At 37.8% G+C, this 19,749-nt stretch overlaps 2 protein-coding genes across 2 annotated transcripts; one reads left to right on the top strand and one right to left on the bottom strand.

Annotated features, from left to right (window-relative positions):
* The first annotated feature begins 4,425 nt into the window (after nt 1–4,425).
* On the top strand, nt 4,426–7,347 carry LOC128025634 (bone morphogenetic protein 2-like). Its single transcript, XM_052612127.1, has 7 exons — nt 4,426–4,594; nt 4,675–4,802; nt 5,740–5,856; nt 5,940–6,090; nt 6,437–6,452; nt 6,868–6,881; nt 6,935–7,347. The coding sequence occupies exons 1-7, from the start codon at nt 4,426–4,428 to the stop codon at nt 7,345–7,347; spliced, it is 1,008 nt and encodes a 335-aa protein (XP_052468087.1).
* Nucleotides 7,348–7,932: 585 nt separating this feature from the next.
* Nucleotides 7,933–16,070, bottom strand: LOC128025700 (uncharacterized). The gene is made up of 2 exons (XM_052612190.1): nt 15,636–16,070; nt 7,933–14,606 (listed from the first exon to the last, which is right to left on the bottom strand). The coding sequence occupies exon 2, from the start codon at nt 14,500–14,502 to the stop codon at nt 8,719–8,721; it is 5,784 nt and encodes a 1,927-aa protein (XP_052468150.1). The 5' UTR covers nt 14,503–14,606; nt 15,636–16,070; the 3' UTR covers nt 7,933–8,718.
* Nucleotides 16,071–19,749: the final 3,679 nt, after the last annotated feature.

Here is a 19,749-nt window from a genome sequence, read left to right as displayed (position 1 = left end):
AAAATAAAGACAAAACTAAAACAAATTATCTACAGGCTACATTTGTGTTAGGCAAGGCAAGGCAAGGCAAGTTTATTTATATAGCACATTTCGTACACAATGGTAATTCAAAGTGCTTTACATAAGAGAAAGTAAAATAATCATGAAGAAAAATAATAACAAAAATAAAACAAGTAATTTTAAAACTTTTAAAATGATTAAAACATTTTAGAACAGTTAATAATAAAGCAATAATAAAACATAAAACAGTGAAAATATAGTGCAATCAGTTCGGACATTGCACAGTGCTCCTTCAACAAATGCACAGCTAAAAAGATGCGTTTTGAGTCTAGATTTAAATGTGACTAGTGTTTTAGCACATCTGATCTCTTCTGGAAGCTGATTCCAACTGAGGGCAGCATAGTAACTAAAGGCAGACTCCCCTTGTTTTGTGTGAACCCTTGGTATTTCTAACTGACTTGATCCTAATGATCTGAGTGCTCTGTTAGGTTTATATTCAGTGAACATATCTGCAATATATTTCGGTCCTAGGTCATTTAGTGACTTATATATGAGTAAAAGTACTCAGATTTTCTGGTTCTAGTCAGAATCCTGGCAGCAGCGTTCTGGATGAGCTGCAGCTGTCTAATGGTCTTTTTGGGAAGGCCAGTGAGGAGCCCATTACAATAGTTCACCCTGCTGGTGATAAAGGCATGTACTAGTTTCTCCAAGTCTTGACTGGAAACAAAACATCAAATTCTTGCGATGTTTTTTAAATGATAGTATGCTGATTTAGTTACTGCTTTGACATGACTACCGAAACTAAGGTCTGTCTCCAGAATCACACCAAGATTCCTGACTTGATTTTTAGTTGTTTGACCCCTAGAGTCAAGGTGTGCATTTACCTTGAACACTTCATCTTTGTTTCCAAATGCAATGACTTCAGTTTTTTCCTTGTTTAACTGAAGAAAGTTCTGGCACATCCAATTATTAATTTCTTCAATGCAATGGCAGAGGGAGTCAATGGGGCTGTAGTCATTTGGAGATAAGGCTAGGTAAATCTGGGTATCATCAGCATAGCTGTGATAGGCAATCTGGTTATTTCTCATTATTTGACTTAGTGGAAGCATATACAGGCTAAACAAGAGCGGTGCAAGAATTGACCCTTGTGGGACTCCGCATGTCATGGATGTCCATTTAGACTTATGCTCTCCTAGACTCACATAATAGCCTCTCCCTTCTAAGTATGATCTGAACCATTTGAGTACCATCCCAGAAAGCCTGACCCAGTTTTCCAGTCTCTCTAGTAGTATGTTATGATCGACAGTGTCAAACACAGCACTGAGATCTAGCAATACCAGCACCGATATTTTGCCAGAGTCACAATTTAAGCGAATATCATTTATTATCTTAATGAGTGCTGTCTCTGTGCTGTGATGTGGTCGGAAACCAGATTGAAAATTGTCCAGGTATCCATTTGAGTTTAAGTATTTGTTCAGCTGATTAAAAACTACCTTTTCTATAATTTTGCCTATAAAAGGAAGATTAGATATTGGTCTAAAATTGCTCAAAAATGTGTTATCAAGATTGGTCTTTTTCAGGAGGGGCTTTACAACTGCAGTTTTTAGGGAGTTTGGAAATGTCCCAGAAAGAAGTGAGGCATTCACCACTTCTAAGAGATCTGCTTTCAAGCAGTCAAGCACACTTTTGAAAAAAGATGTTGGAAGTGTGTCAAGACAACAGGTTGATGATTTTAGTTTCTGCACTATGTCTTCCAGAATTTTGCTATCAATTTTTTCAAATTTAGACATAGTATCTTTTTGATATTTTGGCCGAATCTGTCTGACCTCTGCATTACTTGAGGATGTGCTAATCGCCTTCCTGATATTTATGATCTTCTCAGAAAAGAAAGAAGCAAACTCATTGCATTTGCTGTCTGATAGCATATCAGTGGGAATCTGACTTGGGGGGTTTGTCAGTCTCTCAACAGTGGCAAAAAGAGTACGAGTGTTATTTAAGTTACTGTTTATAAGGTTTGAGAAGAAGTTCTGTCTAGCTGTGGCTAGTTTCACATTAAAAGCATGAAGGATGTCTTTATAGATGCTATAGTGAATTTCAAGTTTCGTCTTCCTCCACATCCGCTCGGCTTTTCTGCATTGTCTTTTCATAGTCTGAACTTCTGTTGATCTTCTCCAAACTGATTTCTGTCTGTTTGTTTTCTTACGGACTATTATTGGAGAAATATCATCAATAACATTCTTAACTTTTGAGTTAAAGGAATCAAGGAGAATATCAACAGAGTATGCAGAAATTCTTGGTGTTAAAGATATAGCCTCCATAAATTGTACACTTGTGTTCTCGTTAATGCATCTCCTTCTGACAGAGACAGATCTAGATTCAGTGGTAGCAGAGATCAATATATCAAAGAAAATACAGAAGTGATCAGATAGTGCTACGTCCTTAATAACAATGGATGAAATGTTTAGACCCCTACTGATGAGTGTGTCTACCTTTGTGTGTGGGTCCATGCACATGCTGAATCAAGTCAAAAGTGTTTAGAACCGTTATCATTTCTTTTGTAGTTTTGTTTTCTGCATTATCTATGTGAATATTAAAATCCCCTGCAATCGCAAAACAGTCAAACTCTGAGGAAATTATTGATAACATTTCTGTGACCTCTTCAACAAAGGCTGGAGAGTATTTTGGAGGCCTGTAAATAATTTTGTGCCTTCTCTGATAATTTAGTGTCAAAGTTTAAATGTTTTTATTTTAAACACTAAAGGTGTGTAAATTGGCTATATATAAATGATTATTATTCCATATGAAGACAGACAGATGCCATACAGAAGATGTCTGCATGAAGGGCAAACATGTGAGTAAATCTTCATTTCCATTTGCGTCATAGTCATGTCACTGCGTTTACTTCTGTCACTATGAGAGGACCTGGCTGTGCAGAGATAACACAACAACCTGCTAAAACCAACACGGACATGCAGCAATTTCTAACATTTGTCTCTTCCTTGACGTCATTGTCTAGTGACCTCTGAACCAGGTCCAGCACACCTTCTCATTTCAACAAAATAAGTCCTGGATCAAGCTGTAGAATATATTTTGTATCCCTAATGAAACTCTACACTTGCTGACAGAAGTTTAAAAAAAAAAAAAACATTTTTAAAAAGACGTCTCTTCTGCTGATAAAGGCTGCATTTATTTGATCAAAATACAATAAAAAGTGAAATTTCATCACAATTTTAAATAACTTTTTAGCACTTACTTTCAGCAGATATTAATATCAGTTATTTAATTTAATTTCTGGGTTTCAAATGACTTTTTTCTGCTGTATTTTTAATCAAATAAATGCAGCCTTAGTGGACATAAGAGACTTTTTTGTATATTTAGTAACCTAAACCCATTTAAAAAAATGCTCTTTAAATACAATAAACATGAAATGAAACAAAATATAAAATAACAGACTTTTTAATTGTAATTTTGTTTAACTTGATGTACTAAAATTTATAAAATAATAATTATATATATATATATATATATATATATATATATATATATACATACATATACATATATATATATATATATATATATATATATATATATATATATATATATATATATATACATACATATATATATATATATATATATACATATATATATATATATATATACATATATATATATATATATATATATATATATATATATATATATATATATATATATATATATAAACAGCACTATTTTGTTTATTAAAGATTTAACTGAATCTAAAATGAAAATGGAAAATAGAAAAATAAACACTAATTCAAAATCTTAATAATAAATACTATAATATTATCTCAATAAAACAGCACTGCGAGTGTATTTAGATATACACATATACAAAAAAAAAACTCATGGACTTCAAAAGTATAAAAAATGAAGATGGCATTAGCAAAAATTGCTTATAATACTTATGATCATTTAATTTGTAAAATGTGTGATTTGTTTATAAACATTAATGCATATTTTGTTAAGGAAAGTTTAGAATGCGGGAGAAAAAGACATTATATTCAGAAATCGGGCTTAATGATGTTTGTGTGTGATTGATGAATGAATATGAGACAGTTGATTGAACTTTATTCATGATGTTTGGTTTGAAAGGCTGTCTGTTCACTCTTATCTGTGCAGGGGGAGCAGACAAACCCTTGTGTAAACCTCGCTGTGAATTTATGGTCGGTTTGAATGCACTGTCACAGCAGTCCATCTCAGCAGCAGCTGCAAATTCATACTACACTGATTCCTACAGCGCTCAAATTAGGATCTGCACCATTAGGAATGAAGTTACTGAGCATTTATTTCTGTGGGGTTTTTGCTTGCTCGTGGCTTGTGTCGTCCGATGACCTTTCAGCCTCAGCAGATGTGCAGAAGATGGCAAATGCAGTTAGGATGCGCAGCTGGAGTGAGCTCTTCCAGACAGGAGACCTGACCCGCAGCGTTCAGACGCACAGGAGAGCGCCGCGCTTCATGATGGAGCTGTATGATGCTGTCGCGGACGCGAACGGAACGCTGAGAAACACCACAGTGCTGGAAGGAAATATTGTTCGAAGTTTCGAAGGTGGGTAGACTGAAAACACAACGAGTGATGTTACACTGGACGTTCAGATGTAATGTGAATGGTGCTGTTTTGTGATCTAGGACGGTCCAGCGGCTCATTTCACTTCTTCAATCTGACATCATTCAGACAGGACGAGCACGTGATCAAAGCAGAATTTCGATGGTTTCGTCATAAACAGCCTTTTATCGGAAGACGGCATTTTTACAAAGTAAGGTTTATTTGTTGTTGTTGATGTTTTTCACTGATCTAGAGAATATACATATATATGGTAAACTAATAAATAAGTAATAGTGCTTCCCTGGATGATTGATTAGTCTGCATTAAAATTGCAAACACTTTATTATATTACAAGTTTTCTTCAATGTTGTTTAAACATGCAAATAAGACATTGTCTAATTAAACATGCACCAATTTGCACATATTTCCAGAACAGAAATCTGTATCCAGGTTCAAGATTGATTCATTTTGTCGACATTAAGTTAAAAGTTTGTATTTTTTATTGTCTTTTTTATCACTGAAAATCCTGTAAACAGACAGAAAAAAAATACATTCTTAGGAATAAAATGTGATATAAAATCAGGCAATACGAGCAAACTACTCCTTCAGAATACAGATATGAAAAATACATACTGTAACCTTTTAATAGTAAGCACTGCTAAAGTGGAGAAAACACTCTAAAATATATTTAAATATATGCCTTTGAATATATGCATTGTAATTGAAATCTACAGACACAAATACATAAGGTGCAATTATACCATCACTTAAAAGTGCACTGTATTTTTGCAAGGTTTAATCTTTTGGTGGTTTTCTCAATCAACCCATTTCATCTTACAGACTTTTAAACCTTTTTTTTTTTTTTTTTCATATAAAGTATGTAGTATGTCAGTCTAAAACCTTATTATTTTTGATAATGTTTAGTCATTTTTCTCTCTGAAGATGACCATACGAGAGTGTTCGAGTGACCTACACTTGCAATGGTTACTTCCTCAAACATCTTCTTGGAAAAAAACACACCTTAAATAACTTGAAATATAATATTTGTGGCAATTGAATAATTTGAAACCCTTATTGAAAGCATATGTGCCAAAACAATACAAAATTTGCACAATATGTAATTAATATTACACAATTAATTGCTTTAGGTTGACCTGTATGAAGTGCTGGACAGCAGACCTAAAGCCTGGAGAGGAAATTTGATAAGCTCAAGGTTATTACCCGTCTACACCAAAGGATGGGAGGTCCTCAACATCACACCGATGGTAAAGACAATTTCACTGTAGAAGAATATAACATTTAATCAGTGTTTGTGCGGCTGTCCCAATAACTCCTCAATTATTGACAGGTGACTAAATGGATTCTCAACAGCGGTACAAATAATGGTATCCTGGTCGTGACTGCTTTACCTTCAGGTGACTGGATTGAGTCCAGCGTTCAGATGGAGGGGCAGAAAGAAGAAACAAATGCATATTTGGTTATATATTCAGACGACGGACGCAAGCACTACCAACACCCACCTTTCTACACAGGTAATTAAGCCATAAAAACATACCGAAAACATCCAGGAACAAGAGTAATATATGGGTGTTTTGGCCCTGTGGCCTTTCAGAAAATAAACTCTGTTAAAACTGTTTTCACACTTTTTCATATAGACATGCATCACAGGTGAACTCTGTCATTTTTATTAATTTATATATTTTAAATGAATGTTTCACAAACGAATTTAGTGATACTTTACAATAGCATTTCCAAATTGCATTGAAAAAAAAAATGTGTGGATTATATTTTATGACTGAAAGATTGGGTGTGCAACAAGAGTAAAACAATACCATACCAAAGCAGGGGGGGGAAAGACAAGGTAAAGAGTTTTCGGTAGCACTTTATTTTACAGTCCTGTTCCCTATGTACATACTATGTACTTATTATAGTAATTACAATAACTATGTAATAACTAGGTACTTACCCCAAACCTACCCCTAAACCTAACCCTACCCCATGTAGTTACCTTGTGTTGCCAGAACTTACTTAGATAAATACACTGTAAGTACACTATAAGTACATGTTAGTACACGTACTGTAAAATAAAGTGCAACCGAGTTTTCTGTGCATTTATAATGTGACCTTCATATCACAAAAAGAAAAAAAACTGGTGAAATCAGTTTGAATAAAAATCGACACCAGGGACATAAAAGTACCCAAAGTTAAAGACAGACTTATTTTAATAACTATGCATACTGAACATAGTTTATAAAATGCATTACTGTTTATTTGAGTAAAAGCATCAAACGTTGTGTTTGAAAGTTAATTTTGTGTCTGATGTCTTTGTTGACTCTTTCTTAGGACAAAATATCACCACATCCCTTAAACTCCTCAAGCCTATAACGAGTTTAGTGAAGTCAACAATGCGTAACCGCAGGAGTGTGCGTGCGTTAACTTCTGCGTGCCAGAGAACAAACCTGTACGTAGACTTCACTAGAATCGGCTGGTCCGGGTGGATAATATCTCCTAGAGGTTATAATGCATACAGTTGCATGGGCTCCTGTCCGTTTCCGCTGGGAGAAGGTCTACGGGCTACGAATCACGCTACCGTGAGATCCATCATGAATGCACTGAAACTATCGCAGGAAGCAGGGAAACCGTGCTGTGTACCTGACGTACTTCACCCCATCAGCCTCCTGTACTTCGACGATGAAGAAAATGTTGTTCTAAAACAATACGATGACATGGTTGCAGGCAGCTGTGGCTGCCATTAAAACAAGGTTAATTTATTTCAGTGCATCAAACGTGCCACAGAAAATGTATATGTTGATATTTGAATATTTGTATGTCTAAGTCAAATTAAAGATGTTTCGTGCAAGCAAATATGATAATGTCTTTTATAGGTATAGGTATAGGTTACTGCAATTGAAAGATGCCTTTCCAGGCTTGGAAATGTCATACTTCAACTCGAGTTCACCTACCACAATCCACTAAACTATATATAAAAAAAAAAGGTTTACCATGCCAATGTGACATTTAAAGTTAATGCTGCCACATTTAATAAAGGTAAGTCATCCCGACCAAGTTGCAACCCAAATTTACAACTAAAACTGTTTTAGCAGGTCTCGCAGAACTCCTATTTACCACTTGGTGGAGGCAGAATGGTGATGTCTTGTGCATTTTGCATGCAAAGATGGCTAAAGCTGACTGAAATCCCCAAAGTATTAGGTTAAAACAACGAGCGAAAGTAAGGACCAACTGATTTTCCATGTTCTCTGGGTTAATGTCATCAAATCTTTGAAAGATACTTAAGTGTTTTGCTTGAGGCAAGATGTTAAGTAGATATACATGAGCAAAACTGTATTTTCTAAGATATATTTATTTCAATGCTGGTTTATTGTCGTGGTCAAATCCAGTTCATATAATCCCAGCCATCAACAGAAAATGTGGTTGATCAGTTTCAGATAAACTCTTCCTATCTAAATCTGGCAGAATAATTTGCATTGAGGACGACACGTCGAAACGTCTGGCTTCCTGAGACTTAGCAAATCATCTGATAAAAAAATAGTAATATCATTAAAATGAAATATTGAAACAATTTCTCACTGATGATGCTTTTATTGGAATGACTCTTTTCTGAAGCAACAATCCATTTAAATAAACTAATTCATTCCAAAATGCACCCAGAAAACTGATGCAATCAGCATTTGTCACATGTTAAGCATATAAAACACCTACAGTATGAAGATCTCTTCATTTTTACCTCACTATTTCTGCTGTGAAAAAAATACTGCAGACGAAATATTTCCAAAACTCAAATAAAAGATGTATCAAAATAATCTTGTTCTGATTTTTGTTAAAGCAAAACTACTTTCAATTTGACAGATCTCAACTTCCTGTTACAAACAGACTTTTAAGTTTAATAGTAAGAGAACTAGGATATTGCCTTACTTTATTAAGAAATACACATTTACAATCCGCGTCTTGTGCACTATAAACAAAGAACAGCATACATACTAGAAAGATTTTCCCATGTCACACCAGTCTGCAAATTGGAAACAGTGAAAACACTTAAGCCACAAACAACAAAAATCCCTAATTTCAGTCACATTCAATCTCTGGACCATGCACTGGTCTAGATGTTGTCATCTTACACTATCAATTTCCTCCTCAGGCGTATGTTCCTGTGATATATACACAGGCTCAGCGTAAGGACTGATCTCTTCGTGTGTTTTATAACTGTCCTTCTGCATCTGTTTCTTGCTAGGCTCAAAGTCTTCCAGGTCATCAGGAGGAATCATAGATCCTGCAGTCCTGACAACAGATTTCTGAGATGGTACAGGCACTGGAACAAAGCCGTGATACAACATAAGTGGTGGTGTGTTAATAACCTCCAATGGTGGAGCTTGTCGCACAACAGCCTCAGGAGACTGTACTGGCAGTTGCACATAACTCTTTGTTTCCGGGTCAAAGAAAGTTTTCGTTTTGACCTGTACTGGCATATCCACCAGAAAATATTGTCCAGAGTCAGGGTCCTGTAAAAGCTTCCTCTGGGTGATTGGAAAGGACTGTGTTACTAGATTAGTGGCTGGTGCATAAGTATGTTCACTGCTGTGTTGGCGCAAAGGTAAGGCCTTTGGAGTAGAGTTCTGTGATTCTTCTATTAAAATCTCAGAATTAACTTCACCACCAGCTTTCCTAGTGCTACTCGACATGTTTTTCTGTTTATCCCTTAAAAATCTATCAAGACTTTGAGTCCTTTGTTCCAGTTTCTTGGGCAAGAGTTTCTCATTGCTTCGCCCCTGTCGGTCACTGTTATTACTTATTTTGCAATTCTCCAAATGATCCCTGTGGTTTGATGTGACTTCTAGTTGTTTTTCACTGTGATGGGTCTTTGGATCACCAGTTTGACTGGTTTGTCTGTCTTTGCCTTTCATTGCACAAGGGATTTTTTTACTGTGATCATTCTCTTCTGTGCTTTGGCTCTTGTGACCACTTTGGCGTCCAGCATGCTTCTCGGTTCTTAGAGTTTTGGACTCAGATGTGTCATCAGGGTGTACACTTTTTTTACTGCCGATTCTGTCACTGCTGAGAGACCTGTGTTCTGATCTTTCGTGTGATTTATCAGTGCTGTGGTGCCTCCTCTCAGCCTTGTGACTGACACTTTTGTCACTCCTGCATTTACGCTCAGATTTGCTTTTAGCTTCAGCTTTTTGTATCCTCCGTGTTGTGAGCTTCATGGCTCGGAGCAGAGCCTTTTCGGTTTTTGGAGGTACAACAGGCGGCTTGTTCGGTCCCTCCTGACTGTCGTTTCCACTGCAGGCTGAACCAGATCTCTCGGAGGTTGCCTTCGATCCCTCCGCAACCTCTGTATGGGCAGTACTAGCGATGTTCTCCTTCATCATATCCTGGCTGTTTGTTTCATAGCCATCCATTCCCTCAGATAAAGTGCTTACAGCAGAGCATCGCTCCTCCTCAGACACAGATGCACTTCCAGCTGACAGATTTCCGTCCTTGACTATGCCCAGGTGAGTTGCTGGAATGGACAAATACTGCATTGCTGGTTGTTTTGGTGGAGGGCTCTGGACTGATATCTTAACTTGAGAATGATCGCTGAGGAGATCCAGATCCTGCTCATCTTTCTCTGATCCGTTCGAGTAGTTTTCTTCTTGATCCTTGGAGGAAGTATGACCATGTGAAATTTGTGTTAAGTTTCTAGCTGACTCAATCAAGTTGTGCACCCATCCCCTTTTGTCCACATCACTCGGTGGAGAAACTACCCTGTCAGAGATATCTGACTCACTTTCATTGTTGCTTAAAGAGCAGGAGTCTATTGATGGTTTCTGGAAAATCTCCTCCGACTTTTCATATACTTTTTCTGTCATGTTGCAGACTTCTGCTTTCCTTACCAACTCTTCTGATTGTACCCCCTGCTCAGGTTCATGTAATAGAGAGACTTCACTTGAGTTTGATGAGTGACTACTGTGATGTGTCCGTTTGCCATTTAATGCAGACACAGACTGTCCAAGGATATCATATACTTTGATACTGTCCTTTCTGACTTCCTCAGGTTTGAAAGACTCTGAGGACAATTTTTCAGAGAGCTCCGCCTCATGTTCATCTACAGTTTTAACCCTTTCTGAGCTTGAAAGTCCAAGAAGTCCACTTAAGAAGTCTTTCACATAGACTTTTGGACCTCTGGATTTGTTCTGCTTGTCTCCAGACTCAGACCTCGGACTTACCGCATCCACTTTCTTCTCATTTGTTTTTACCTTGTCTTGCATTTCATCATTCCTGTTGTTTGTGAGATCATGCATAGCCTTTTGGATATCTTGGGTGACACTGTGTTTCCTCTGTGAACTAGAATGTTCCTCACCTCTTTCCAATTCTTTTGAAGAGCTGTTAGACATTCTTTCACTCCCTGAACCCATCTCCGTGTAGATAATTGAATAAGTCCCACTTTCAGCATCACTGACTGTGAGTTTTGGTGGAATAATTATATGTTTCATTTTATCTTTTGGAGCCTCTTCATTGGGTCCCTCTTCCATATACTTTTTAAAACATGCACCTTCAACAGGCAGATCTTTCTGAACATCCCTGCGGTTAACCTTACTTTCCTTGTCATATTTCTCTTTCAGAGCCGATACATTTCCTCTCACTGGGCCTCGATTTTTAGATTGACTGGACTGAACTTTGCTAACTTCCCTACTCCCCATTTCCTCTGTTTTGACTGTAGTGTCACCTTCTCTTTTAAAGTCTAAATTACCTTCAGTCTTTTCACTGAATCTGTCAATACTCTGAGAATTACTTCTCCCTCTTCTTGGGGGTATCTCAGGTTTATAGGAACTACCCTTATGTTCAACATCCAACTCATCCTCATACTGTCTCACACTACGAATATCTCTATTTTCCAAAGTATCACCCCTTTTTGTGCATTTGTTTGCATGACTTATATTTGTATTCATCAACTCTTGGCACTTTTGATCACCCTTGCTGATATTATTTGTGTTGCTTTCTTGATGGTCTAGGCACAATCTGTCTCTCTCATTATATTTTATAGGTTCTGCAATCTGGCACTGCCCATTAGATGCTTCCTGTTTGCAGGGCCTGGCTAATTTTACCTCAGGCACATGACTTTCACCATGTTTGGCCATGTCTTCTGACTTGATTTGCATAGTCTGCCGATTTGTTTTGAATGCAGATAGAGAACTCTGACCTCTTCCATCTTTTGTACTTGTCCCCCTTTCATTCGGCATAAATGCACTAGGTAGTCGATCCTCTCCACTGGTGGGTAACTCAAGACCATCTTGAGTTTTTTCACAACCAGCTATTTTTCTATCAATGTGTAAACCTACTGTCTTGTTTTTCAACTTGCTTTGCTCTCGTTCAGCAATTACTTCCTCTAAAGCCACTTGGGCCAAGTTGTACTTATCTATGACAACATTCTCTATCTTTAAGGGTGCAGTTGTCTTATTTGGCACCGTTTCCATTGATGAAAATAGTGCTTTCTTTGCAGAAGAGTTTCCTTTCATTGCGAAAGTTTTGTCTTTTACTTTTTGCTCTCTTTGAGTTTCCACACCATTATCTGATGTAGTACTGCTCTGTTCTTTAGATGTCGTAGCATGTCCCTTAACATTAACATATTCTTTCAATAGTGGCTCATCCACTATTGTTTGAACTAGTCCTTGATTTGTATGGATTCCTGCTTTATGCTTCTCTTGCCTTATCTCTTTTGTTTTTGTATTTTTGGAATTCCTGGAACACTTGTCATTATTCTTTTTATCCTTTATAGGCATCAGCCCTTTTTCTACATTAGAACTATTATAATCATGGTCATTATCATTATCTGTGCTTACAAATCTCTGACTTTTAATGTAGTTGTTCTGTTGTGCAGAAAAGACATGCTTTGTTCCTGCTTCCTTTATGTTGGGTTCTTTTTCATTAACAGGGCTTTTATGTGCACTTACTGTTCCTCTGGTTTTCAGCATATCCTCAATTAGATTTGTACCTTCACTAATGGCTTGTTCTTCTGGTTTTGTTAAACTTACACTTGGGCTTTTTCCAGATTTGTGAGTCCTTTCGCTATTTAAACCTAAAGTGGGCTTTTTGGCACTTAGCATTGACTCTACACCTTTAAACAGTTTACTTGGATAGTTATGCTTTGTGTCATGATCTTTGCTGGATTTGTCTGTGACAACCTGAGAGCTGTTGTCAACCACAGTATGAGCATTTGCTCTAATCTCTTCAGGACTAGCTTTTCGGTAAAGTTGTAATGATGGGTATGTTGCCTTGTTAGTTGCAGGACTCCTGTTTGATTTAGATTTTCCAGATTGAAGCAGACTCAGTGCCAAATAGTCATCTGGCATTCCACCGTTTGCAGGAGAACCAGTTTGAGTGTCTCCAGTTTCCAACAAGGGACTCATTGGGGAGATAATGGCTTTGTGACGAGCAGGTGAAATTGTTTTAGCTCCTGAAATCTCTGGTATCTCAAGCATATCTTTTGATGGTTCAGGCTGGGGAGACTCTTTACTTTGATTTTTCACATCCAAACCTTTAAACTTAGGTGGACTGTAGATGGTCTTAACCCGTTTTCTGTTGTCCTTGAGATTGAACAACAAGCTTGATGCTATGGATTTGTACCCCTCTCTCTTAATCTCAGGTGAGGGATGCAGTTCTCTCTCGGGGAGTGGTGGGACGTCCAGTGCAGTGGGTGAGAGCACAGTTTGCTGTATCTCTGAGGTTCCTGTCCCATGTCTGGAAGGTATTACTGGTGTCAACAGCTGTGAAATACTGAAAGGAGTTGAACTAGCTGAGGTTTGGTCCTCTTCTTTTTTAAATGCCTGTGCACTCCCTTCTCCACCGTTTGTCCTTTCACAGGCCGGTGAATTAACAGAATGCCCCATAGGTGCAACACTTTTTGCTCTACTGCGGTTTTTTCGCCAGGGAACGCAAGCTTCTGGCCTTTCTGAATTACATCTCTGTTCAGCAGTTGGTGGAGGAGCCTTTGTAGGAATATTGCGCTGGATGAGCTCAGACTCTTTCTCTGGTTTGGGGGGTGCTGGATTTTGTGCAAATTGTGGTTTTGGTGCAAGTCGATGAGTCTCACTTTGTTTAGGACACTTTTCAGCTTCTTTTTCCACTGATGGGGGAACGCTTAAATTATAGTGTCCATGTGCTGCAGTTAATTCTTTGTAAAGAGGTGAATCATACCACTCAGGTGGTCTATTACTTAAGATCATTTCTGAAATGTGCTCCTGCCCCATGGAGAATTTATTAAATTCCCTCCAAGACAAAAATGGGCTGAGTTCGCTGTGGAGGAAAAAGTTAATGCAATTCAGTTTTCTCAGTTTGTTGTTTTTGCTTTGTTTACTTTTAGAGGATTTTCCAGAGGGAATCAATGCATCCTTACTTGATTTCTTGGCAGACCCTTTTTCATCTGATTTGTGATGATTCTTGGCTTGGTAAAGATGTCCCACTGTTAAACTGTGATAATCTGAAGAAAACTCTGAGAGCTCTCTTTGGATGCTGAGTAGAGCAGATTTGTCCCATGAATCACCATTTGTCATCTTGGTGCTCTCGCCATTCTTTTTGGCTGCAAACACTGCAAAAAGCGACACGTCTTTGGATGATTTATTTGATCTGCTCAACAGATCCTTCGCTCCATTAAGGGGGTAAGAGTTAATTTTTTTGGCTGCAGAAAATGAGCTCTCCTGAGTCTTTTTGAAGATGTCCTCCACCACTGGCTTGTGGCAGCTGACTGAAGAGGGGGAAAACTCTGAGTCATTGTAGACTGCTTCATCTCCAATGCACAGACTCTTGAAAGCTCTGTCCGTCAGGCTCATAACCTCACGGTCTATTTCATCCATAAAGCTATCGAGATAGCGGAGGTGCTGCATGCTTGTCCTTTGGCGCTTCTCTTGGTTGCTCATGATGAATGCGTTTTCCCAGTTCCTTCAGTCTGACGCATAACTGACCTGGTTTGACACTTCTTGCATTGTCAACACCACATACTGGAGATTACATTGTGATTTCCCTGCAAAATTGACAGAAAATGTATCAGTGCTACCCAATGGCAGTCAAAAAATATACAACTTTTACAATATGTAAAAGATAAAACACGTTTATTGCTTTAACTTCAGAGGTGGCTGGTAATCCAGTCTGTGACTATGTACAGTAAAGACAACTACACCATGCCAAACACCAACTATTTTTAGAAGAAGTCAGATGTCTCTCTGCCCTTTCACACACACAGGCCACCTGCATAACCCTAAATCATTTGGCAAAACAAATGGATTTTCAAGCTATACAGACTATTTACGTGTGTCCTGTTCAACAAATCTGCTTTATAAAACTGAATACTTCTAAACCTAAAATGTCAACTTACTGAACCATTTCAAAGAAGCTACACAACCTTTTTGTCAGCAATATTTGCACTACAAAGACACACAAATTAGTCATCATTCAGTTGTTTCATTGCAGCTGCTGCACTGTGTGGTTGATCCGGGAATAACTCATTAACCCATATTTATCTTCTGACCTGAATGCATTAACCAGCACTTATTACATCATAGAATGGGAATGTCCCTTAAAAGTGCAGGTTTCAGACTACAATATGGCATTTTTATACATTTTTGTGTAACTCAGAGAGCTCAAATGCTAACCAAGGACAAATCTCAAGATATATTTGTGAGCATTTAAATCATGCATTACATGGCCAAGACGGCACAACATTGGACAGCGCAACATTTTTCCACCACCCATAATTCCATATCAACTTGCAGTAAGGGGACTTTCCCCACATCTGTTATTTCATTTAAGTGAAATGAAGATCTACAGTTCAGAGATAAAACCTTAACTAACCTCAAGGAAAGTTCTTCAAAATAACAGGCTGTTCATCATAAAATTATGAAAATGTGATCTTAACGTGGTATTATTAAAAGGACAATATCATTTACACTAAGACAATTTCAAACAGAGGTTTTGTCAGGAAAGTAAGCACATGTGTTGAACCACATTAATTTGACAGTAACAGGTTAACAGCCTGTCAAAGTTTATCCCTTACCTTTTTTCAAAGTTTTGTAGTTCATCCATGGCCAAATCCATTATTCAAAAATTAAAAACAAAATTTTATAATAAGAAATTGACGCTGGTGAATCCTTACAGGTAAATTTCACAGAAGTCCGATTTTTTTGTTACTCCATACAACAACATGCTCTTTTTTATACACAAACTGAAGCTCATGGTAGAAATCCATGTTCAAGAAAGCACTTGAAAAGACTGAAGGAGAAGGCACTGAACACACCACACCAAAACAGTTGTCAGCAAGGCCAGAGCTGTAACACAGGAAAGAGTCAGCGAGAGCAAATATCTAAGCGAATCTTTGGTGTCGAGTGGGCAACAGATGAAATAGAGATGGTCATCTGCTATTTTGGTACCAGCAGCTTGAGTGCCATAGCTGTCTGTAACTCTCCAATCCTACAGAGACTATGTTTCACATTAGCACACATGGGATGTTGTTGTTGTACGGTGGCTGGGGCAAGTAGGAGTCATTTGTCTCACAAACAGAGGAGACAAATATAGCAGCTTGCATCACCCCACAGTAGTGTCACCAAACTAGAATGAGTGGCTGATGGAGTCTGGTTACCAGGACAGACTGCCCACAGTTGTGAAGCAGATCCTGCTTGTGTCTTTCTAGTACTTCTGCCTCCAGCCGCTCAGACTGAAAGACGAAAACATACATGCTTAGGCTTTTTAACAATCGTCTTAATTGACAAATCAGATATTGGGAGTTCCTGGTTAGAGAAAGCATGCCTGAATTTTTAACCTGGATTTTTGTATGGAAAAAAAAAAGCAAAATCCATCCTAACATGGCCTATCTGTCTTAATGCTTCATTATGCATTTGTATTTATTTGGCTTCTGTATTTATATGATGTTCTTCACACCTACACAGTATGATAGAGAGTTATTTAAGTGGCTCTGTTTGTATTTCATACAGTAATAGCCTGCCTTTCTTTCCGGCACACCTTTCTTATCTCAGCTTATCTGTCACATGTCAAATCAACACCTGTTCCTCCACTGTTCTGGACAGAGTCTCAAGAATATTGATAGTGCTTTTCAAAGCAATATATCTTAAGTTTGAAACTAAAAGACTGTTCACACCAAAAACTTTATCTATAAAGTTGTAATAATCATTCTAATTGTCTAAGATGTCCACAACACAAGTATAACAATAACAACACCGAGGAACAATACTGTTGGAATCACTTTCAGTGTGACATTCTCCAGCTGGTGTATGATAAAAGAACTGACAGCCAATCAGAATCCACTGAATATTTAAAGAAACAGATGACATAACTGCAGCTTGTGCTTAAAATAAACAGAACATGATTGGTCACTGGTGTGGGTGCTAATATGTTTGTCATTATAGTTATCATTATTGGTGTGAGTGGGCATTTAAAACAGCATCACAACAACAACAACAACAACAAGCACATTAAAACAAATCCAGTCAAATATAAAGCTGATCCAGTTCACAGCAGGTCTAAATGAATCGTTCATTAATCTGGTTGTAAGATTAATAACAAAATGAATCAATCAAATCTTGTTACCAGTGAATAATGAAAGGATATTCTTTATGAGTTTTGTGCTCCACAGAAGGAAAAGTCATAGAAGGAGGAAGGAAAGTGCAGCACATTAATTATAGGGTGACCTAGACCTTTAATTCTTATTAATGCAGTTATTTTCTTTTTTCTGTCAAGATTTTATTTGTTCATTTGTTTGTTTTGTATGTCTAAATATGTGTGCTATGATATGAAACCATTGCTCTTTTTAAGTCAATTGAGGAAACCTTTTTCAGAATGAGGAGACAGACTAAACAAAATCGAGATATCAACAAAACGAGTGAAAAGAAGAATGCTCCATCAGCTCAGACACATGCATACAGTCACTTATGTTTTGTCCACAAACTGTATGTTATTCCTGTACATGATTCATGTGGTCGTTTGGGGAAAGTCCCTCCCTAAAGACTCTGTGTCAGCAGTTTTTACCAATGCGTTTCTCTTTTACCGTCAGCTCCTGGAGAGGAGGAAGGTCACAAGGAGAGGGCAGACGAGTCTCTATCCTTAGCAACCCAGTCTCACCGTTTCCAAAAGCTCTCATGTCCACTCAACCTCTTATTCTGGAGCAAGCAGGCAAGGCTATAATAGGAAAACTGGACCCTGTGGCTTTCAAGGGCCATCCGGGGTGGCAGCGGAGAGGAGTGTGATCTATTTGAGGTGTTGGATGTCCACACATGGGCCAGCAGTAAAGCTATCATTTATTGCACTGGAGATTGTTTGAGGGTCAAGCATGCCAATAAATACTAGCATGTCTGATGCGCTGGCCTCAACATGCACCCGCTGCCCACAGAACGCCCTGCTGACCACGCTGACATGCTCAGGTTACTGTTGTGTATTGACTGCCATGCTGGATTCAAGGGAGACAACGGATATAAATGCAATGCCATATAAATGCTACGTTATGTATAATGCTTAAAGAAAAACTTCACCCAAAAATTTAAAATCTAACAGCATTTATTTACCTGCAAGTCTTTCCGTAGAAATCAAAAGAAGATATTAAACCAGAATGTCCGAGCTTCTCTTTTACATATAATGGAAGTGAATGGAGGCCACAGCATTTAGGAAGATTTTAAGCGATGGACAAATCTTTGACTCTGTTCCTTACATACTGTAGTGCACAGGTCACCTTATATGATGCATTTATGGTACTTCTTTACTTGATAGGTTATTATCCCCCATTCACTTTTATTGTATGGAAGAGAATAACATACAGTAGCAACATGAGGGTAATGATGACAGAATTATAAAGAAAATTTTAACGCTCATTACAATCCAAAAGTTTGGGCTTGGTAAGGTCATTTCATGATTTTACTCACCAAGTCTGCATTTATTTGATCAAAAATACTGTAAAATATTGTGAAATATTCCAATTTAATATAATAATTTTCTTAAAAATATTTTTTTTCAGGATTCTTGGATGAATAAAAAGTTCAAAAGAACAGCATTTATTCGAAATAGTAACAACATTTGTCACATTTGATCAATTTAATGCATCCTTGTTGTACAAAAGTGTTAATTTCTTTCAAAATCTTTCAAATCTTACTTGAAAAGTATATATATATATATATATATATATATATATATATATATATATATATATATATATTATACTTACAACTTAAAGGGGGGGTGAAATGCTCGTTTTCACTCAATATCCTGTTAATCTTGAGTACCTATAGAGTAGTACTGCATTCTTCATAACTCCAAAAAGTCTTTAGTTTTATTATATTCCTAAGAGAAAGTTCCGATTTTTCCCGGAAACACAGGACAGGCTGGAGGCGTGACGTGTGGGCGGAGCTAAAGAATCGCGAGCGCCAGTAGGCTTTTGCATTGAGAGCGTTTGGAAGCTGTGACATTACCGTGAGGAAAAAAACATCATCCAAAACAAACCATGGCTTACAGTCAGATTCAGCGTTTATTTATGATCCAGAATCAGATCCAGAGGCTGAAACTGAACGAGAGCAGCATCAGCAACGACTCGCTCCAAGCGGGGCTCGAACCCGGGTCTCCGGCATGGGAGGGGACGCACTAACAAGGAGGCAGAGATATTTGAAGCAGTTTTACTCACCGCCTGCGCTTTCGTTGGGATTGCATCATCCTTAAGAAATAAACGATACGCAAATCCGTCGTCAAACTGGGCCTTGTTTGTAAAACAAGCATCTTCGAAATGCAGGGAACAAACACAAACACTTGCACAACTCCGTTGATGCTCTCAGTATGCATGAAATAGCATTTCACCCCCCCCCCCCCCTTTAAAGGTTATTTTCTCAAAAAAACACTTTAGTCATTAATATGTTTTTAAGATACTGACAAAAGCACAAATGTATGTTGAAACTTCTCCAGGGCCCCAAGACCCCAGAGGATTCATATTGAAGGAGATAAACATTTCTCAGAACTCAAAGATCACAAAGCAATTAAAGTGCAACATTGACTCATTGCAACAGACACAGTTCATTTGACACGGCCATGTGCAAAGCCCCAATGCTGTCATGAAAAATATCTGGAGTCGAGGCAGACTTCAGTTGAGACATCAAGATGTCAACAAATCACCAGGAGAT

Source organism: Carassius gibelio, chromosome A12 (genome assembly GCF_023724105.1).
Source record: "Carassius gibelio isolate Cgi1373 ecotype wild population from Czech Republic chromosome A12, carGib1.2-hapl.c, whole genome shotgun sequence".
In the NCBI taxonomy this organism is placed as follows: Eukaryota; Metazoa; Chordata; class Actinopteri; order Cypriniformes; family Cyprinidae; genus Carassius; species Carassius gibelio.
The sequence above is the reverse complement of the archived record's forward strand: the minus strand, read 5'-3'. Positions and strand labels throughout refer to the sequence as shown.

What these genes read in the sequence shown, in the direction of transcription:
- LOC128025634 (XM_052612127.1), top strand. Translation starts at nt 4,426, where the DNA reads ATGCGCAGCTGGAGTGAGCTCTTCCAGACAGGAGACCTGACCCGCAGC. An exon ending in GAAGACGGCATTTTTACAAA is followed by an intron (nt 4,803 to 5,739) that starts GTAAGGTTTATT and finishes TAATTGCTTTAG; the next exon opens with GTTGACCTGTATGAAGTGCT. An exon ending in TCCTCAACATCACACCGATG is followed by an intron (nt 5,857 to 5,939) that starts GTAAAGACAATT and finishes AATTATTGACAG; the next exon opens with GTGACTAAATGGATTCTCAA.
- LOC128025700 (XM_052612190.1), bottom strand. Translation starts at nt 14,502, where the DNA reads ATGAGCAACCAAGAGAAGCGCCAAAGGACAAGCATGCAGCACCTCCGC.